Source organism: Nicotiana attenuata, unplaced genomic scaffold (genome assembly GCF_001879085.1).
Source record: "Nicotiana attenuata strain UT unplaced genomic scaffold, NIATTr2, whole genome shotgun sequence".
Lineage (NCBI taxonomy): Eukaryota > Viridiplantae > Streptophyta > Magnoliopsida > Solanales > Solanaceae > Nicotiana > Nicotiana attenuata.
Genome location: NW_017676560.1, coordinates 1 through 22,957, shown reverse-complemented (window position 1 = coordinate 22,957; position 22,957 = coordinate 1). Strand labels below are relative to the sequence as shown.

The 22,957-nt window shown below is 38.9% G+C and overlaps 1 protein-coding gene across 2 annotated transcripts; it reads right to left on the bottom strand.

Moving 5' to 3' along the window:
• Nucleotides 1-173: 173 nt before the first annotated feature.
• Nucleotides 174-8,181, bottom strand: LOC109221086 (uncharacterized protein At4g37920, chloroplastic). 2 transcript variants are annotated; one of them, XM_019385546.1, is made up of 6 exons: nt 7,837-8,181; nt 7,460-7,737; nt 7,126-7,291; nt 2,645-2,889; nt 797-984; nt 174-670 (listed from the first exon to the last, which is right to left on the bottom strand). In XM_019385546.1, exons 1-6 carry the CDS (start codon nt 8,009-8,011, stop codon nt 460-462), a joined length of 1,263 nt encoding a protein of 420 aa, XP_019241091.1. In that variant the 5' UTR covers nt 8,012-8,181; the 3' UTR covers nt 174-459. The 2 variants fall into 2 exon arrangements, with proteins under 2 accessions (XP_019241091.1, XP_019241090.1); XM_019385545.1 differs by having other exon boundaries at nt 7,816-8,177.
• Between the last annotated feature and the right edge of the window lie 14,776 nt (nt 8,182-22,957).

Genomic DNA, 22,957 nt, shown 5'->3' with positions numbered 1-22,957 from the left:
TCACTTTACCTAATTTTATGTTAGCTAGTTAGTTTCGGACATTTTCTTCTGGGAAATTCTACAAGCTTTGAGCTTAGCTTCTTCAACCACAACAAATCAGTTTTAGTTGTGTCCTAGCATCTCGATACACCTGAGTACATAAAAACTTAAACCCTATAGATCTTTGAAACCAATAAGCAGAACTTCGGGCAAGTTTATATGTAAAAAGCTCTCTTTCAGAAGAGAAAATTACAACAAGCGATCAGTTACATAACTTTTTGCTATTTCTACAAAACCAACTATACATAACGCCTTCACTATTGCAACACATGCTATGCATTGTAAACCTGCATGCTGAAGAAGAAACATAAATCACCAACGACATTGCCTATTACTACAAATGTTGAAGCAGAGAACTGGCAGCTAGCAATAACAATAAATGGTAGTAGTAAGCAACATATATGTTGGTGGACTAAGTACTCATATCACTACTTCTTCGGGTTTTGAATCTTTTTCTGTATTAGCTTCTTTTTCCAAGTATTCTGCTTCAATTGTCTCCTTCAGAATGAAAAGTCTCTGAATAACAACAGGTTGATTTATCTGCTTCGCTTCCCTAATTTCAGTCTCTTCTTTATTCAGGTTGTACGCGTCAAGCATGATTTTAATCCACTTGTGCAGCTCTTTTGGAGTTCTGCTCCACACAAGAAAGCAAATAAGATTTGAGGGGGGTCATAATCCATGCAAATGCCAACCAATACCTAGATTATCTAAATGAATATCATGAATTCATCGGGACAGGAAAGCAGTAAGCTCTTACGTGTAAATAGCATTAGGATCCTTAGCATCATGTTCATGACCAGGACTGAATGCCGTTGCCAACGCTGAGAATCGCTCTTCAGGATCTGTGATGTTTAGCAAGTACTTAAGCAACTTTATTTCTTTTGGCGCCATACTCCTTAGACTACTTTGTGTAGCCTTGTATAGACGCTGCATTATCTCCTTTACCTACACCCATATGTCAGCATCAGCTCTAGTAAAATTATCTGGGACTTCAACTGAATAAACGATTGCCAACAGAGGGAGGGAAATTCGAGTACAAGATAGAACATAATTAACATTTGGGACAGATATGGTTTAAATTACTGAAGTCAAATTGGCCTATATAGTTAAAGAAAAGGAGGAAAACAGAAGAACGTCTAGAATAAGGCTACTGCTAACATTTTCAGGATAAATTGATAACAGGACTCTGCAAATTACTTGTGCAAACATGACCAACAGACATTAGTTAAAAGTTGAAACATATTTTCGTCTGAATCTCTTTGTTTCATTACAAAATAAGACACCTCCAGTTTTTACAATTATATTGAAGTCCTCCCTTTCAACCCCTTCCAAACAGAATAAGAAGAAAGCATGAGGACATGGAATTTAATTTAAGACAATTGAAAAACAGTTAATTTTACTTAATTGGAACCAATGGCATCGAATGGCCCTGGAGTTATGAGTACCTTCAGGGATGAAGTTCTAAACTTTCTAAACTGTTTAGTAGTATTTGTCATTGCCGTCGTCATACTACTAATGTTTTTTCTTGTATATGAGCTACAAGTTCTCATAAACCATCTACACCCGACATAGCATGTTACACGACATTTTCACTGGCACAAAGTTTTGACATGTACACCATATTGGTGTCAAATGTTTTAGAATATAGTACATGGAAGTGTCATAAATCATAAATCGGAATAGTAGTAGTATTACTATTCAACATAAAAGAACATCTGCAACTGTACATCCATTCCATCAATCTTCAAGTCTCCATAAAAGAAAAGCAGTCATATTTTAGTTTCGTTTTTTAAGAAACAAAAGGGAAAAGGAGAACTACTAAATGGAAGATCCAAAATTGGGGTGTCAAATAGATGGATTGGCTTAAGTTAGGGCGCATAAAAAGGGTAGACCCAATGTTTGCTTGGATCAAAATGGGTTAAGAAACTAATCATAATCTAGCTTGTCCAGCTCAACTTTGGGATCGTCACAATTCATGATTCAAACATAGGTTGGATTTCTTCAGGTTTGGAGTTAAAACGAATTGAGTCGATAAACAAAACATGGCCCAACTTAAGTTTGAACACCCCTAGTCCAGAAGGGTATACTCCAATCCATAGATTCCAACATCACAAACAATGATGTAAAGCTATTTCGACATCACAATAACGGAAAAAACACATTAACAATCTCAAATTGCTTAAAACGAATATAACCATACCATAATACGGTTAGGATGGTTAAACTAGTAACAACTTAACAGTGCACATTCGTAATGTGACAAGTGCAAGTTGTCTCCATTTCAGTAGGATACAACTTGAATGCACAAACTATAAACTTCCTAGCACATTAATGGATGCGTGAGAAAAAATGAAGTACGAATTTTTTTTTATATACGTGCAATATGAAAGAGTCCATCTTCTTGACAAGTTTAAGACACAACGCAATCCAGAACAGTTTATGGAACATCATTAACATCACAATAATGTCTAATCAGAACATTGTTTGGACTAATTATAAGTTCCTGAACATATGATGAAATTCAGCATTTCTCTTCAAAAAAATAGATCAACAAAGAAATCTCTGTGTTTGTGAATAAAATGGAGTAGACTATAAAAGTCCATACCTCATTTCTCATGGTAGAGGATTCTTTTGCTGAAGCCCAAGCACCGTTTATCAGCAGGACCAAAGAAGAGTCAAGTTCTTTAGACTTGGCAAGGCTTTTAATCTTCTCACATGCTGCATCAATTGATGGAGAGTTCAAGATGTCATCAAATTTGGCCTGGGCGGTATCTAGTGTTCCCACAATCTCCAATGTGTTATCATAAGCACTGACTGCAGACAAGCATCTAGTCCCAAGTCTGGCAATTGCTGCTCAACCAAAAATTCACAAAATATGACAACGTGAAATACCCACTAAATAAATGACATGTTCTTTATCATAAAATAAATAAACAAAATAAATGGCATGTTCATTAGATACCTCCTAGAACAAACGTGACTTCAACATAAGAAGAAAGGGAAAATGACTTATACAGGCTGATAAGTGTTGTCAAATGCGAAAAGCCCAGAAAAACTCCAAGTGCCTATTGGGGCTTTAAGCCCAAAGCAAATTAAAGCGAGCTCTTTAGTGAAGAAAGGCACAAATGACGAAAAAATTCAGAAATATATGTTATGCAGAGTCCAAGAAAGCTAAGCAAGATCTGCAATTAAGTGAATAAAGTAAATATGATATAATTAAATTTGAAAACTATCTTAATTTATAATTTTAATGCAAAGAGCAAGTTTAGGTTTCTAATTTAGATTGGTGAATATCAACCCTATTCTAAATTTCTAACTTCCTATCTCAGGTCACAATGTTTCCTTAAAAACTGATATTTCATTTCGCTAATATTATTTTGTAGCTTGAATTATTTCCTTGTAATTTTGGGAAACCCATAATCCCTATAGGTTTAGGAAAACCCATTGTCCTAATAGATTTGGGAAAGGAAAACCTATAGTCCTTGTCAAATTGGGGAACCTTTCTCTTATAGGTTTGGGACTATTTGGGATCTATATATAGAGGTTGTAGTTGGGAATTCTATAGATTGTATTGTGTTTTTCTTCTCATTCATAGTGGAAAACTCTCTCTGCTTCTGCCCCGAGGATTAGGCTTAGCCGAACCTCGTTAAATCCTTGTATTGATTTTTCTTCTCTATTTGCTTTGTGTGTGATTGTATGCTAGTTAACCCACGATCTTCCGCAACAATTGGTATCAAAGCAAGGTTCGGGTTTTTACATATAATCTAGAGTAAGATGTCTTCATCATCTTCAACAAAGTACGAAGTAGAGAAATTTGACGGGGGTTCTAGTTTCAGTTTATGGAAGATTAGGATGAAATCGTCACTGGTGTTACAAGGTTTATAGAAGGCAATTGATGAGGATTTTCCTGAAGAGATGAAAGAGACGGAGAAGGCAGACCTAAAGGAGAGGGCTTTGAGTGCGATCTTCATGAGCGTTACACATAGCGTTCTTCGGGAAATTGCTGAAGAAACTTCTGCAGCAATGGCATGGAAGAAGCTGGAAGATCTGTATTCTAAATAATCACTGACAAACCGCCTCTACCTGAAAAAGAGGTTATACAATCTCCGTATGAACGAAGGTACACATGTTAAAGTTTAATTCAATTATAATAGACCTGAAAAACGTGGATATCAAAATTGAGAGTGAGGATCAGGCCTTGATTGTGTTATGCTCACCCACCGTCTTGTGATACTTTTGCCGATATGCTGCTATATGGGAAAGACAATATTTCACTGGAAGATGTTAGTAATGCACTAAAATCTAAAGAGTTGAAAAAGAGCTTTCGGACAGCAGAATTGAGGGTGAGGGTCTTGTGATTAGAGGAAGAACACAACAAAAGTACTTTAACAGGAAAAAGTCAACCGCCATATCAAAGTCTAGAGCAAGCAAGCAAAACTGTTATGAGTGCAGAGAGCAAGGTCACTACAAGAGAGATTGTCCTAAGTTGAAGGAGAAAAGAGGGAAGCAGAAAATAGATAATTCGGCAAATATTGTTGACACTGGCAATAATTCTGATGATGGTGACTATGTAGGGGAAGTCTGTGCCGTGAGTTCTAGTCATGGGCAGAATTCCTGGGTTCTTGATTCTGGTGCTACTTTCCACATGTGTCCACACAAGAATTGGTTTGCAACTTACAAGCAAATGAGTGGGGCTGTCTACATGGGAGTTGGGAGATGATAATCCATTACTAGTAGAGGGGATTGGGAACATCAAATTGAGAATGTTCGATGGTATTATAAGAAACATTGAGTGTTGGCATGTTCCTCGGATAAAGAGAAATTTGATCTCTCTTTCGATATTGGATGATCAAGGGTATAAGTTTCACTCTGAGAGTGGAATACTTAAAGTGTGTAAAGGTTCTATGGTACTCATGAAAGGTAAACTACATTCTAAATTGTATCATCTTCAGGCCAGTGTAGTTCAAGGGGAAGTTGTTATAGCTTCTGGGAAAAGTGATCTGAATCAGTGTCAGTTGTGGCACTTGCGACTTGGTCATATGAGTGGCAAGGGATTGTCTTTGTTGAGTAAGCAGAATTTGCTGAATGGGTACAAAAATCAAGTTTTCAATTTTTGTGCGCATTGTGTGTTTGGTAAACATACAAGGGTAAAGTTCAGCAAGAAGGCAGAGCACAAGACCAGAGACAAGTTAGATTATATACATTCAGACTTGTGGGGTCAAGCAGAGTTCCCTCGAAGAGTGGTGCCAGGTATTTTATGACTTTGATTGATGATTACTCAAGGATGGTGTGGGTGTATTTTTTGAAAATAAAAAATGAGGCATTTTCGACATTTGTTAAATGGAAGACGATGGTTGAGAGGCAGACGGAAAGAAAAGTTAAGTATCTTCGAACTGACAATGGGTTGGAAATTTACAATTTTGAGTACGATAATTTCTGCAGCACAGAGAGCATAGTGAGGCGCCGCACTTGTGTCGGAACACCACAACAAAATGTTGTTGCAGAACGTATGAACAGAACGCTTTGTGATAGGGCACGAAGCATGCTTTCACACTCATGTGTTAGCAAGAATTTTTGGGCTGAAGCAATCAATACAGCTTGTTATTTGGTCAACAGATCTCCATCCACAGCTATTGAGTTCAAAACTCCTTTTAAGGTATGGTCCGGTTCGCCTGCTGATTATTCAAATTTAAGGATATTTGGTTGTCCTGCATATGCTCATGCGAGAGATAGAAAAATTGAGCCGAGGGCAAAGAAGTGCATATTTTTGGGGTATGCAACTGGAGTGAAAGGTTATAGGTTGTGGTGCACAGATCAAAAGACTCCAGGGCTAATTATCAGTAGGGATGTAACATTCAATGAATTGCCTCACTGGACAGTCAGAGGAAGAAGGCAATAGCAGAAAAAGATCGTGGTGTCAATGACCGCATAGAGCTAGAAATTGAATCTCCACTAGCTCAGCCAAGTAGTTCTAAAGTAGAGGAAGTGGAGGAGGTGCAAAACATTGATCAAGACGATAATGTTGATGCACCTGCGCAACAACAACCATATAGCATTGCAACAGGCAAAGAGAAGAGAGTGATCAACCGACCGCAAAGGTTTGCAAACATAGTTGATAGGAATCTTCTTGGATATACAAATCCTGTGAGATTTGCTTTGGCAGTTGCAGAGACCGTTGATGCGTTTGAGTGTTATAGCTATCCAGAAGCTATTCAGAGTAAAGAACCAAATCGACGGATTAGTGCTATGGCTAAAGAGATTGAGTCTCTTAACAATTTTAGGCGTAGCCTAGACTTGATTGATGTGTGCATCAATGGGTAGTGCCCTTGCGAGGGCTGGGGGAAGGTAGAGAGACGTTGTTCCTGTTAATGCAGAGAATTCAAGCCGAGGGGAAGATTTGTTATTTTGTGGCTTGAATTATTTCCTTGTATTTTTAGGAAACCCATAATCCTTATAGGTTTAGGAAAACCCATTGTCCTAATAGATTTGGAAAAGGAAAACCTATAGTCCTTGTCAAATTGAGAAACCTTTCTCTTATAGGTTTGGGACTATTTGGGATCTATATATAGAGGTTGTATTGTGCTTTTCTTCTCATTCATAGTGGAAAACTCTCCCTGCTTCTGCCCCGAAGATTAGGCTTAGCCGAACCTCGTTAAATCCTTGTGTTGATTTTTCTTCTCTATTTGCTTTGTGTGTGATTGTGTGCTAGTTAACCCACAATCTTCCGCAACAGCTAACTATACTTATCTTTAGCCTTGCCCTCTAGAAAATAAAGCCCGTCGACATCAAGGCATGCCTTAATAACTTACTGTTACAGTAAAGCACCAGTTAGGTGAGGTGAACAGCCTGTGCTGCACTGAGCTTCAGGGCTTAAGTGCCCCTGAAAATAATTTTTTGCAAGACTGGCTGCTTTAGCTTGAAATCACATGCCATGAAAAAATAGTACGATTTCATTTTTCCAGCGGAATAGTTCAGCTACAGCATGCAGCCAAATGATTTTGGTTCCCTTGAATTGCCAACAACCAACAATAACTAAGACAAAGAAATCTAAAATAAAATTAATGCCTTAAGTGAAAGACACTTTACCATCCCGCTCCTCCAAGCTATCATAAACTTCTGAAAGCAGAGTCAAATGACGAAAGAATTCACCAGTGAAGTCCTTGCGCCTCTTAGTAACGATTGCATTCAAATCCCTCGGGTTATCTTGTATCTCTTTGAGAAGTTCGGTATGCCTTTCCAGTTCATCATCAATCTGCAAATGGCTCATTCCTGATCAAGAACAACTTGGCTATATCCAAAACTAAAGCCTTTACCGAACTAAAACCACATAAATATCCAAAGCCAAAGCCTTTCAAGTAAAACACTGACTTCTCATATTCAACCATCAATTGAAATATATATTAGAAGAAATTCAACATACCTTCCTAACTTTTCTAGCCAAGGTAATTAATTTCTCCTTCATTTGAGAATCAGCTTCTGCATCAGCTCGAGTTTGACACCTACTGTAAAACCTATCCCTGTATTTTTTCCATTCTTCTCTGAAAACCAAGTACTTTCTCCATTCTTTTGACTTGGGTTTTTCATTTAGGAATAAATCAATCATTTTATCACAAAACTGAGTAATGGTAAACCCTTGAGCAACTTCAACATCAGCTTCTCCCTCCACTGAAGTAGCAGATACACCACTGGCCAACACCTCTAAACAAGAACCATAAAAAAATTATAAACCAAGAAAAAAGGAGATAACAGTAAAAGAAAAGATGAGAAAGTAGTTACTGGTTAATGGGGTTTTGGTACTTGTTCTAGTTGGTATTCTTGATGCTGATTTCTTGGAATTCTCTAAGGGCAAAGCCAGAGATTTGGGAGAAACTAAGGGTAATATTACTGCATTGGAAGGTGAAAAAGGGGTGTGAAAGAGCGAGAGATTAGTTGTGGCGGAGATTGATGTCTCCAAGCTAAGGAAATGGGTCATACTTCACTATTGGGAGCTAAAGGCAAAACTCCAACAATGGCTGATTCCTGATTTCCTCCTCCAATCTGTAGATAAGTCATGCTTATGCGACGTCGTATTACCTTGCACTTGCTAAAACCCTTCTAAAAAAACTGTCTTCCCTTTTAAGGCCCTTCATTTTCATTTTTCTTTGTATTTTCTCTAATACAAATAATCATCTTGTTCAAGTACTTATATTTATGACTTTTGGAATGATTACCTAAAATGGAAACTAAATACTCTACCAAATTATCGGTCTACATCGTTTGTTAAAACATGACACTATTATTATTTACCTCCGCGCGGCATAAAGGTACACAAAATAAATAAAAAATTCTTATAGGAAGGAGAGCTTAAAAATTTGTATATTCAATAACTGGCTGCCTAAGCAAGACTAATTCAACACAAATACGTGACTGATTACTCTTCCATTTTCCAATAAAATTAGCAGTCATGCATCTTGCATATGTAAAGTAATCAGTCAATTAGTAAAATATTTGGCGATCGACGGGCAAAATGAATAATACTAGATAAGTAGAGTCCGATTATTTGCAAATGCCCGTTCTGTTATGCGTTAAGCCATATCCTCGCCCAAACACGTCTTCTTGGAAATTAAAAGCCTATTGCTTTTATCAATCACAGAATCATAGCAACTGTTTCACTTACACTTATTTCAAAGGTAAGAACATGCCTGATCCAATTAGTAACTATAATATCCTTGCTCCAAAAAGAGAATCTTTCAGAGCATATTACTCAAAAAGTCAAAGACACATATCTTGCGCAGTAGCAACATATGTCAGGTTAACGTTTTCCAGTTGGAATAATTGATCTTTGTAATAAAACATAAAGAAGAATATTGCAAAGAAAGAGGGAGAATTCTTATTGCTTTTAGATAATTTACAATGGAATATGACCCCTCTATTTATAGGGAAAGAGTGACTTAGTCATCAAGTAAAATCCCTAAAATCTCTCTAAAATATAGATATTCACCTTAAACCTTAACTAAAATAAAATCCAGTGGGAAAAAAATTCTAGTAAAAGAAAAAGAGTACACATATCTAACAATACGTCTTTTGGTTGCCTCGTTAAAAAACCTGCAAGGAAAACCCGGTGGGACAAAACCTTGTAAGGGAAAAAGAGTACAACGCGTATTAATTCCCCCTGATAAGAGCATCAATTCACATTCTTGAGCCTTTGCATCCCGATCTTGTACACTAGCTTCTTGAAGGTTGACGTCGGTAAAGATTTGGTGAACAAATAAGCCATATTATCACTTGAACGAATCTATTGCACATTGATATCACCATTCTTTTGAAAATCATGTGTGAAAAATAACTTTGATGAAATGTGTTTTGTCCTATCTCCTTTTATGAATCCTCCTTCAATTGGGCTATGCATGTTGCATTATCTTCATACAAAATCGTGGGTAGTTTGTCACACTTCAAACCACATTTGTCTCGAATAAGGTGTATTATAGACCTCAACCATACACATTCTCGACTTGCTTCTTGAATAGCAATTATCTCAGCTTTGTTGATACCCAATTTTTCCACCAATATTTCAAAACTATGCTTGGGCATCAATTAGTATTTTTTATACAATTTATGTATTTTTTAAAATATTTTAACTAATTTCACCCAGCATTTATTTTATAAAACAATCATTAAATTGCATCACAAAATAGTTTTAATAATTTTTGTGGCTTAATTTTATCACTTGCATCCGTATTACATTTCAATTATTGCACAAATAGCCACATCTGTATTTTTAAGATACAATTGCAATTACTTTGCAATTGTAGCCTATGCATGTATTATTATATTATTTTATTGGAAAATAGCCTTTTATATTTTTTAAATATTAATGTAATTACTTTAAAACATTTCCATGCATTAAAATTATTTTTTATAATTTTATTAACTAATTTTAAAATTGTTTTAGCAATTAATTCTGTATTTAACAAAATAGCCCTTTTCATTTAAAACTTAACTTATCAACTAGCCCAATTTTAACCCTTTTGAACCAGCCCAGAAACCCCAGGCCCAATACCCATCTACCCCAACCCAATACCCGGCCAAATCCTGGCCGTTGATCGTTTTGATCAACGGTCCAGGTTTCCCCGTTCCTAAATTAACCTAAGTAACCCCTTCCCCAAACCCCTCTAACCTGATTCATTTTACACCTTACACCGCCGCCACCTAATCCTCTCTGCTCTCAAACGCTCTCAACCTAAACCCTATATCTCCAAACGCCGTCACTCATCTATGGCCATCTCCGATGACCTCTCACCACCTCTCAGGCCTCCAATGGCCTCCCTCACGTCATTCTTGCCATCTCTAGGGCCCTCAAGGGACCAGGGCTAGTTGACTTGCATCTATGACTCCTCTCTTGCCTGTTTCAGGCCATTCCGGTGTGATTCCGAGTGAGATCGTCCTATATTAGCTACGATCTATGGTTTTCTAAGCAGGTTTCTTCATCTCTGTATGGTTCTCTTCGAAACCCTAATTTTTTTCTAAACCTCTTAGATCTGTACAGATCTAAGATGATCTGGGTTTGTTTCATGTGAGTTTTACAACAGCCTTAAGATTCTTTACAAGACTCGTATGATTTTCAAGTGATTTTCCTCTTTTCCTAAAGCTAGGGTTGCCGGAATTTCTTTCTAAAAATTGTTTAATGATTTCTTGTGTTTAATCTTCTGCTTCTCATATATTTTAATTGATTTTTATGAGCCTGCTACAACCTTAGCCCGTTTGTACTGAAAATCCTAATTTTTGGGGTTCTTCGTTTGGTTTCTGGATATTGGTACATTTGATTGTGTTCTTGCTTTGGGTTCTTGTGATTTCTCGTGATTTTCTTGTCCTGATATGCTTCTACTGAATTGCTTAGTTCAACGCTTTCACTGATTCTATATGCTTGATCTTTCTCATTGAATCAGTGTCGTTTAACTATGTGTTTTGTTAAAGCTATGTGAAATCCTAACTATTCATGTTCTACCTTATTTTATATGCTAAGCATGCTGCCTCTTTTATGACTTTCTGAATCCTTGATTACTCTGAATCCCTTATTTCCTGGTTTAATTTGAACACCTTCCATTTAACTCTTGATTCTTACCTCTATATTCGATTTGACTGGATTGCTTGCCTTAATTAATTTTTCCCTGCCTTGTTTGTATTCCGTTGATTATTACTGATTTGTTTCCTTAATTAAATTGTTGTTCATTTACCCCTAATTACCTATTCTATACCTAAACTTTACTTGATTCTTTTCCTTAAATACTTAGCATGTTTTACCGTTGATTTAACTGTCCCTTGATTAAGGGAAAGACTTTGCTGATTTACGTGTGACTTTCTTGATTTACCACTTAATTGATCTCTTACCTTATGTGTCAAGTTTTTGATTACTATATAAACCCCCCTTATTTTAAGTTCAAAACAACGAACATTAGTTCAAAAATCACTACTTCTTACACTCTAAAGTTCCCTTTCTCTGCCGATACTTGTGATACTTGCTGATCTAGCTGGCTGAAAGCCAAAACTAGATATTGGAACTTCATTTGCTTTACATTCTGCACCCTTTTCTTCAACTGGTGTGTCTCTAGTTAAGTTTTTGAATCCAAACCCTTATGTGTTTTCATTCTTGCACTAGTTCATCAGTTATGAGTTCAACTTGTATTCCTGCCTACCTTTTGCTCAGCATATCTAAAATTTGCCTGTTCATTGTATTCTTTAATTCTGCACTCTTTCTTGCTTACTTCTTTGCCTAGCATGTCTAAAATTCTGTCCTGTTCAATGTATGCACTCTGTCTTGCTTACTTCTTCACCTAGCATGTCCAAACTATATGTTTAATCCTATTCAAGATAGGCCAACTATTATCTATGTCCTGACTATTTACTGAGTCTTTAAGATCCAAAGTGTTGCATGCAGTTTGTGACTATATGTTTCTCCTTTCCCTATCCCTGTACCCTAAGGTGATTCTTATATGCCACAATCCCTTATCCCCATGTGGAGTTCTGTTTGTTAAGTGTTCTGAATGACTCTTGTGACCAATTGATTGTATGTTGCTTGATACTCTTCTCAAACTGTCTTTTACCACTAAGTTATTTTCTGTTTCTAAAAAACTTTTCTACTTCTGAAGTCACCTCTGTACTATTTTCAAAACAAAACTGTGTCAAGCACTTTCACTTTGCTCTTAGAATATTAGGTTCTGCCCCTCTGGCATGTGTACTGCCTTGAGATCCTTGAGATCTCTCTGAACTCTGGCATGTCAGAGCTGGCCTTTCCACACTGCACCTAAGCCCTTATTGTTTGAGGAAAAGGTCTAGGTGTGAGCACTGCCCGGGATCCTTGAGGTCCTTAGGGAACTCTGACACACCTAGACATGATACTGTCTATGGAACTTTGGCATTTGAGGCTATTGGAGGCTTGGGAAGTCACTTGGGCCTGCTTGAGGCTCCCTATAGTTAAATTCTTCTTTTCTTTATTTGTTTATGTAATTTATTCAGCTGGTCTGTAATAATTATTTGTAAACAACATTGGGGTGATTAGTGAAAAGGGTTGGGTAGTTACATATCATGTTTGGTGATTGTGAGCCTATAATTAGTTCCTTTTAAATGCAGTCCTAACTGTTCTTGATTGACGCCTAGACTTTTATCCTTTTAAAACCTTAGGGTGGTCTAGAACTATCCAAAAATAGAGGTCCTAAATACCTTCAGGGCCACAAGGAAGGGACGGGTAGTGCACGCATAGGACATTTTCAAGGTTACTAGAACACATTAGGCTATGACCAAGGGGAGGGAATTGGGTAGAAAGGGATATGATGACTACGCGCTAATGTCATGTGTAGCCCCTCATTGAGGAGTGATTACCGGGCATTGTGTGGGGTGACCTTGTAGGCTAACCAACCTAGGACCCCTCTTTCCCATTCCCGATGTTTAAACTTTACTTTTTCTCTATATATGCAACATGTTCAAATCTCTCCTTTTTTTTTCTCCTTATTTGAGTCATACAAATGCCTAAAACATGCCTTTATTTGCAAGTATGTGTCTAAACTATTTATTTGTTTAAAGGACTAATTCATAAGTATAAGGTCGGCCGAGACCCACCGTTGTGGACCGAGATGGGTGCCTAACACCTTCCCCTCAAGGTTATTTCGAGCCCTTACCCTAAACCTCTGGTAGTGCAAACTAGTCTAAAAGTTAATCGCTCTAGGTGCCCTAACGCACCATAATCCGTTAGGTGGCGACTCTTCAAAACCCAAATTCCCAAAAGGAAATGAGTTATTACCCCCATGAAATGTCGGAACCCGGACTTCTCCCCGCGAGGAGAGGGAAAAAAGGGGGCGCGACAGCATGGCGACTCTGCTGGGGATATTATTAGGCTCTTACCATAACGAACTTATCTTTCATGAATTAGTCCAAGCATGCTCTATCCACGTACCCTTTCCCCTTATTTGAATTTGACTGTTTATTCTTAAGCATTTATGGCTTCTTTATTTCCCTAAAACTGACTTGTCTCTTTGTTTTCTTTCTCTAACTGTCTTTCAATTATTTAAATACTACATTTATTATTTTCTTACGTGCAAATACTTGAAAACATGCTATTTATTATTGCATATACTATCATATTCCACTCGTGCGTATCAAAATCCTATAGCAATGCTTGATGAGTGGTTGCGCTCTTCCTATTTATTACCCTTAAATTTGGAAAGGCTTATTTGCGATAAAACTAGTCGATCTGCGGTGCAGTCGACGGTTCCATGCCTTTCCCCCTCAAGTTGTCCGCTTGAGGGTACCAGTCTAGACCCTCATAGTAACCTTACTCTGATCGTAATTGCGCATGCATCATGGTCAAACCTAGCCGGATTAATATGTTGTCCACATAATAATCCTTTAAGACAAGCCTTATCCAAAAGTCCACCGGGATTTCCATAATCCCAACGGACACAACCACGTTCTGTGCATTAATTTGGAGAACTAAATGCCAATATGCTAATCATGAATGTATAAATAGTCGAGTCTGGTGGAGGATAAGGGACTAATCCTTTTGTTTTGCAGAAATGAGGCACGAGGTCCCCAGATCCGGTATGGTTAGCAACATCCCACCATTGCTACTAGATTGGTGGGAGGACCTTTCCTCAAGTGACAAGAAACATGTAAGAAAGTACTTGGGCAATCTACCGTCTCTGCTAGACATTGAGCCAAACAAGAGGTTGGTCGAGGCTGCCACTTTATTCTGGGATAGTGAAAGGGCTGTGTTTCGTTTTGGCGGCATAGAAATGACACCACTTCTAGAGGAAACTGGAGGGCTTGCGGGATGGACTTGGGATAGCCCCGGGTTATTGGTGCCAGAAAACCGTACTGGTAAAGGGTTCTTAAATATGATGGGGTTGAAGAAAAATGCTGACTTGAGATGCCTGAAGGAATCTTACATACCCTTCGAGTATCTGTATGAGAGGTACGGCCATAGCAAGTCCTTCCGTACTTACCATGACGAGATCTCTCTCAATTCTCTGGGCCATATCCACCGCAGAGTGTTCGTGTTCATTGTATGCTTCCTAGGCATGATAGTGTTCCTAATGAAAAAGGAAAGAATCCACACTAGGTTGGCCATGGTCGCCAGGACTTTGATGGAGGGGATCAATGGACAGACATACACCATAGTCCCCATGATCATAGCCGACATCTACAGGGCTCTGGAGCATTGTCAAAGAGGGGTCCAGCATTTCGAGGGTTGTCACTTGTTGTTGCACTTGTTTCTAGAACGTCTTCAAAAGGGCCAGTATCGCCAAGAATTTCCGCGAAGGGCTTGGAATGACCATATTGCCTTCCATCACCCTAAGTGGATGACCTACATTCCGCACAGGTTTGCTCAACCGGAGAGTGCCAAAGAGTGGGTGGAATTTTTCGACAATCCGACAGAGGAGCAAGTGCAATGGATATTTGAATGGTTCCCAACAGACGAATTTATCATCAGATCCAGGGACGCTCCACACTTTGTGCTGATTGGGTTGAGAGGGATATACCCTTATGTCTCTATCCGAGTTATGAGGCAAGCAGATATGAAACAGGTTGTACCAAGGGTTGCCAAGATGAGTCATTTCAGAGCAGACTTTCAAGATGATGACGTCCCTTACAAGTGCCAAGCCCAACATATGTGGCACTGCAAAATCATTGTGGAAAAGAACACCATTGAGCCCGACAGGTATCATCCAGGGTGCAAACCTCTCTACCCGGCGTGGTTAGAAGACAATCTAAAAGGAATGGTGATGCCAGGAGCCGGTCGAGGGAACAGAATCATAGACGAAGAAGCTGAAGCTCAAGTCGAGTACAACAGGCTACGCAAAAGGGTCCATGACTCTGAGAATGAGCACCGGAAAATACATGAAAGGAATGTGAGGTTGATCGAAGAGTGGAAAGAAATGGCGATCACTTCCAACAGGAAGCTGGAATATCTGGAGCGAGGAATAGTGGAGCTGGAAGGGAAAGTCATAAAGAGGATTGAGGATTGCCAGAACGCTGAAGGAGGACATCTGGCCAGGGCCTACCTGCTGCTGGGTCTACGCGAGCTGGGGGATGGAGTCAGGAAGATCGAATCTGGGGAAGGTCCTTCTAGGACCAAATAGGCTAGATTTACTTGCTTTCCTAAAATATAATAAGGCCAAGTGCCAGTAGTGACTTATCTTTTTTCCTGTCATCTTAGTGTCATTTTGGGATTCGTCTATTTTTGTATTATGAAATGAGGCATTTGCTGGCATCTAAGTTCTCCAGATCTATTTGTCGCTAGGCCTACCTCGTGCACAATGAGGCTCACAAATTAGGACGCGAATTTACGCAATACGTGTTTAAATACTGCAACATTTCAAAATCCCCTACTAACTTGTTACCTTTTTATTTTTCTTTATTTTGATTATTCCCATTCCCTAAGGTTGGTTCACTCATACTGGCATCATCAGCGTATCATACCAGATCCAGAGGCCCTCCACCTCCTCCTCCTCCAAGCAATACAAAAAGCAAAGGAAAAATAAAAATGGACGACATAAGCGGTATTCGAAAGGAGAATGTTGAAAACGCAAAAACTTCAGACGATCGGAGTACTCCGGCACCAAATGATCTAGTCTTGAGATTGGAACAAAAGATACTGGAGCTACAAGGAGAGCTAGAGCAGGTTCGCAATTTGGCGAACTTATCACTCACCCTGAATGACCCCGACATCAATCAACAGAACACAAAGAACCCAACACCTCCCCAAAACACACCAAACATACATCCACAAAACCCTCCTGCACCACATCATACACATCCCCACCACAAAATCTCAATCCCTTACCCATACCAACTCCACCATAACACCACCACCAATCAATCCAGTACCCACCAACCGCTACTTACCACACTCCCCAAAACACACCACAACCCATTCCTGACCCTCAAAACTCAACCAATGACCATTACTACACCCAAGTCCCTAGCACTCATCAGAACAACCCCATATATGTGGAGACCATACCTCACTCTACTCAGCCAACTTCCTATGCACCAGAATCCTCAGAGAAGGACCAACTCACTAAAAACATGGCTGAAGAACTCAAGAAATGGACAAGCCGGGTTCAGGGTGTCGAAGGCGATAAAGGAATAGAAGGGTTAAACTATGAAGACATATGCATACAGCCGGATGTGGAACTGTCGGAGGGGTACAAACCTCCTAAGTTCGAGATGTTCGACGGCACAGGTGATCCTAAGGTTCATCTAAGGACATATTGCGACAAGCTTGTCGGGGTCAGAAAGGATGAGAAGCTCCGGATGAAACTCTTCATGAGGAGTCTTACTGGTGATGCTTTGTCCTGGTACATCAGCTAGGATCCCAAGAAATGGTCCAATTGGGTAGGTATGGCGTCGGATTTCATGGACCGGTTCAGGTTCAACACAGAAAATGCACCCGATATTTTCTACATCCAGAATCTTAAGAAGAAACCCACTGAGACTTTTCGTGAGTATGCTACCCGCTGGAGGTCGGAAGCGGCCACGGTCATGCCATCTTTGGACGAAGAACAGATGAACAAGTTCTTCGTCAGAGCACAAGACCCGCAGTATTACAAAAGGTTGATGGTTATTGAAAACCATAAATTCTCCGATATCATCAAGCTTGGGGAAAGGATTGAGGAAGGCATCAAGAGCGGGATGGTAACAAATTTTGAGGCACTGCAGGCCACAAATAAAGCAATGCAATCAGGCGGTATACCAAAGAAGAAAGACGTTGGGGCAGTAATGGTGGCTCAAGGCCCGAAATCTCCACTTACCTATCGAACACCTCCACCCATATATCAAACACCTCCAGCCACATACCAAGCACCACCACCTACATATCAACCATCATCTCCCAGATACTCCCAACCAGCCACTGTCTATCATACCTATAACTCCTAACCATCTCATTTCCAGTCACCTCCAACTCGCCAAAATTATCCAAGACCAAGACCCAATTTCGACCGCAAGCCACTCAGACAATACACCGCCATCGCTGAACCCATTGACCAGCTGTATGAAAGATTGAAAGCCGCAGGTTACGTCACGCCCGTTCCCACTGTGGCACTAGAGAATCCATCCCAATGGGTCAATCCTAATAAAAAACTTGTGCACACCATTCCGGTATGAAGGGACACACCACTGACAAGTGCCGAGCATTGAAAGGCAAGATCCAGACGCTGATTGACAACAAAGTTATACAGGCAAAGGAGGCCACACCCAATGTTCGCAACAACCCTCTCCCTGATCATAGAGGTGGTGGAATACATGTGATAGAGACGAACGAAGAATGGGACCCTGAGGGGTCGATTGGGCTTATTCGGGAAGGTGATGACTTCAAACCCTCAGCCACACTTACCCCTATTATGGTATAGACTCAGTCACCAATCAAGGTTGAGGTAGCCACATCAGTTCCATTTGAGGTAGAGGTGGCTCCACCCGCGGCCACCCCTGTTCCGTTTGAAGTAGAAGTGGTCACACTGTTCACAGTGAAAGTATCAACCACACGTCCTTTCCACTCAAAAGCGATACCTTGGGATTATGTTGCCGAAGCTAGACGCAAAGGAAAGGCAAAGATGGAGGAATCCGGTGCCACACAAGGAATGACCAGGACCGGGACAATCTATACACCTGAGCACCTGGGAGGACCAAGTAAGGATGCCACTACCAAGCAACCTGTCATTGAAACGGGACCAGATGACCTGTGGAGGAAAGTGCAAGCAAAGGAGTATTTTGTCATCAATCATTTAAACAAAACCCCAGCTCAGATATCCATCATGTCACTGTTACAAAATTTAGAAGCACACAAAAACGCTTCGATAAAAGTGTTGAGCGAAGCCTACGTGCCCAATAACATCACCAACGAAGAGATGTCTAATATGGTAGGACAGGTGTTAGNATTTGATCTCGGGATTGAATATATTGCCACCAGATGATCTTCCGCATGCAAGGATGAAGTAATTTCACTCTTTGCACTGAATCCTTGATCTTCTTGCATTCAATAAATTAAAATGCACAGAATGAGCAAACCAAAAGAAAGATTAATATAAAGATGCAAGTTTGATTAGTAAAAAATCTAGTAGAATGTTCAGAGAGAAAAAGTATGTGTAGATAATTATTTTACAAGAATTTTCAGCGCATAACAAGAGGAACAAATTCAAAGCAACAAGATAAAAAAACAAACATGTATATTTTTTTCAAAACTTTTGAAAGGATTTTCATCTCATTTTTGTAATGTCTTTTTTATAAATTGTGGCTCCTTCCAATATTACATTATAATCTTCAAGGTTTCACTCAATATCTATCACAATACGATACAATATCTATCAAATTGTTAGAATATAAATTTAAAAATTCAAATCAAGTAGATGTATGGGGATTGAGAAATCCAAAGATATAAATACATAAATATACCTAGAAGAGAGAAGGCGTCCGACTATCTAACCAACGATTGCGTTGGTTTGCTCTGTTCACGTGTTGTTAAAGAAAGAAATGGGAAAAGGGAGGAAGGGGGTTGGCGGCTGGGAAGGGAACTCACAAAGTGAGATTGAAGTTTTTATTAGATTTTGAGGATTTTGGTTTGGGCCAATTGGCCTTTATGTATTTTTTTTTTGTTAATATATATTTGCTTCCTTTTATTTCTTAATACAAATTTCATAAATAAGAGAAATGTAAGTACTAACAAATACAAGTAAGTAAGAAAATTATCTATAAAAAATATATAAGATTAAATACATAATTTACACTAAGTAAATAGAAAATCAACTTGCATGAAATAAAGATATTCTATAATATATTATATTCTTTACAACTTGTTTCGTCATATACGATATTGTTAGTTTTGTTATATACTCCTATTTAATTATATTAATGTTTTAATTTTAGTGTTTAGTTAGATTATGATAGTTATTAAGTTATTACAATAGTATTATACCATTAAATATACAACTTTTCTATTTATCTAAATTTAGTGTAATTAGTGATCAGTGTACATAGATACAAACATATTGACTAAATTTGATATTTGGAGCTTTGGTCATTTATCAAAACCAAATGCACCAAATTCATCATAAAGTTCTTCAATATATGAGCACTTATTTATGTCACACCTCCTTTTTTTCCCACACCTCGTGAAGAGGGTATGATAAAGGGAGTTATTTCCAACTTGAAGTGACAATCGGAACGGGATTTATTATTAAGCTTTCAGAGTCGCCACTTGGGAGATTAATGGTGTCCCAAGTCACCGGTTGAATCCCGATCCGAGGAAATTATGACTCTGTTAACAGTCTGCGAACCAGAAATCCGAGTAAGGAATTCTGTTAACCCGGGAGAAGGTGTTAGGCATTCCCGGGTTCCGTGGTTCTAGCACGGTCGCTCAACTGTCGTATTTGATTTTACCTGATTTCAAAACATGTTCTAACTCGTGTGCTTTTATTAGTAAACCGCTGTCATTTTTTATTTTTAATAAGACTTGCAACGCCGTGAAAATGCGTCTCGAACCACGTCGCACCAGTGCACCCGTGATTGTTAACACATTTCGACTTCGTTGAGATTTGGATTTGGGTCACATAAATGTGCACCCGAATTTAGGGAAGTAATATTATTAAAGTACGCCCCTAAAGCAACTACGTGTTTATTATATTTGGGGAAGACCATGAAATTCGCTAAATGGTCCGCCCGAATTCTAAGCATTTTATATAACATCTATTGAGGGCCCCGCATTTTATTTTGTGAGGCTCGTCTCACTATTTTATTTAAAGGCCACTCCTAAAGTGACTACGATTTTCTACTCACTTTGTCTCTAAAATAAAATAACAGAAAACAAAACCTAGTTAATTAATCGTGCTGTAAACTTATTACCATTAAATCCTGAATCTTTCATTTAACTCATAATTCTAGCAATTTTGGGCTTTGATATCGGTTGAGGCAACCAGCGAGCCCAGTTGGTTTAATTTTGAATCTGCCCGGTTTTGCCTGTTGTTATTACCTTTGGGCCCAAATTGAATTAACAAGGCCATGGCCTAGATACTTCCAGCTGGCCAGTATGGGCCCAAACCTTCAGTTCTTACTAACATGAATCAATTTTCCAGCACCATTAACAATAAAGTCCAGGTTACTTGATTCTACGGACATTCACGAGCAAGTCAGTTTATTCAATCAATCCAATTAGTGATGCACGTAATTCTCAAGTAAACTACTGATATTAACCACCAACATGCGATTATTTATTCCTACGTTGAAATAGGGAGATTAATGAAACAAAAGAGATGACGTCAACAACTAGCGTATTGAAAAGCACATTTAGCTCTGAGATTAAAATCGAAACAGGCTACTTTCTAAATCAATTATGGATCAAAACCAGTCATGAGTTTCTATTTTTAACCAAGTGCTATACTGAACAGGTACTGAACTATTCAAAATCTACAGCTGATAGCCACAAATTAATAGTCCAAACAGTCCTATTAGGTACAAATTATGCAATCTGAGTTTCATTTGAATGTGGATCTAAGTAAACTTCATTGTACAATACATATCACTAATGGCTACTTAATTATGAATGCATCCTCTAGCAAACAACGGCTGAATACTTTCATTTCATGCTCAAGCTCGAAGCTACATCAATTTTGAGTTCAATTGTGTACCTGGATATAAAAATACAATGAGAATGAGGAGGACAGCAACAAAAGCGTAACAGTAGCAGTAATTGGAGCCAAAGCAGCAGCAAATTCAATTTCCACCCAGAATCACACTTAAATACAGCCCGGAAAGTTGTAAAACCAACAGCAATAGCAAATACCCTCACTAGACTCAACTGGACTCGAATTAACCCACAACCGGACCAACAGATCCCAGAAGAAGCTCCAGCAAATTGGAATTAAGCTAGAAAATCCAAATCACCTACTGAAGATCGAACTGAACCAAAATGTTCCAGGGAATAGTATTTTTTTGAATTTTCTGCTATATTGTGGTTTCTACTGGACTTGTTTGCTTTTTTTGATTTTTCTGTAGAAATTAAGAGCTAAGGGTTTTAGGGGGAATTGTGAGCTTCCAAAACTTGCTCAAAAACTTCTTTCACAAGGCAAAAGAATGCCTCTTTTTATAAGTGAACTTAGGGTCCAATTTCAGATTTTCATTTCACCCCTTAGTCCCTTATCTCAATTCTATTTTTACCCCTTGTTTTCTTAGCTTGTTACACAAGTAAGTGCACCTATTTATCTAAAATCTACACTAGAGTCTATTCTAGAAGATTCTATACCCCTTATAATCCCCATTCTACCCCTACCTCAATTCCACAATTACCAAATCAGCTTAATATACCCTTTTCCATTACCCGAACTACCCTTAAAACATCTAGGAATTACTACCCATACCCAACAGTTCCCTGGACCTAATTAAGGGTCAACTACCTCAAAATAATTAATGAATACCTATAATTCTAATCAGAAAAACACAATTAACCTAATCAAAATAAACAGAAGTTGAACTAACAAATTAACATCCAAATAACAGAAAGTTCTATGACTTAAGGCTATCATTTGAACATTTAATAACATCAGGTCAAGAAGACAATTAAACTAGCAGTATCAAATCAGTCAAGGATGATGAAACAAAGGAAATTAACCAAGTCAGAATTATGCGCCAATGCCACTGAAACTAATCTAATTGCTAAAAATCAGAACTAATAAGCAACACAAGAAGGCAATTGATGACTAAACACATGCAAACAACAAAATAAACAAAGAAAGGACACTGTTGAAGAAAAACTTATCTAGGGTTCCGCCGGAAAACTTTGAAATTGAAATTCGAACCATTCCGGTCACATTTGAACCGAACGTCCATGGGGGTCTGATAGGGGAAGACCAGGCGGTCCTATGGTGTTAATCTGGGCTCGATTAGGCTACTTTGAACTTTGGCCGGAAAATTTCAGTCCAATATTCGAGATGCTCGGGTCAGATTCGAGGGGCGGGACTTAGGGGGTTTGAAAGAGAAGGTGAAGGCGGTTAGGTGGTGTTAATTTGGGGTGGTTTGGGCAAGGTTGTGTTTTGGCCGGAAATTTCGATCTAATATTCGGAACGATTGGTTATGATTCGAATGGAATGGTTATGGGGGTTGGAAAGAGGAGGGGAAGATGAGTTTGTGGTGAAATTTTGGGGTCATTTGGAGCTTCGCCGCCGGCGGCGGCGATTTCCGGCCGGCGGCGCTAGGGTGGAGAATGGCGGAGAGGGGCGGGGTAGCGGTGGTGTTATACCGGCGGCTCTAGGGTCTCTGAGGGATGGGGTGAGAGAGAGAGACGGAGGGGTGGGGGGGTAGAGGTTACACTTATATATTAACACCTCATCAGTTCTCAACCGTTGGATCTCTTTACCTCGACGGCTGAGATTAACTGGAACCAAACGGTGTCGTTTTT

Coding starts and splice junctions, on each gene's coding strand:
- LOC109221086 (XM_019385545.1), bottom strand. CDS start 8,011: ATGACCCATTTCCTTAGCTTGGAGACATCAATCTCCGCCACAACTAAT. Junction 7,738..7,815: donor TACCAAAACCCCATTAACCA/GTAACTACTTTC, acceptor GTTCTTGTTTAG/AGGTGTTGGCCAGTGGTGTA. Junction 7,292..7,459: donor TGGCTAGAAAAGTTAGGAAG/GTATGTTGAATT, acceptor AGCCATTTGCAG/ATTGATGATGAACTGGAAAG.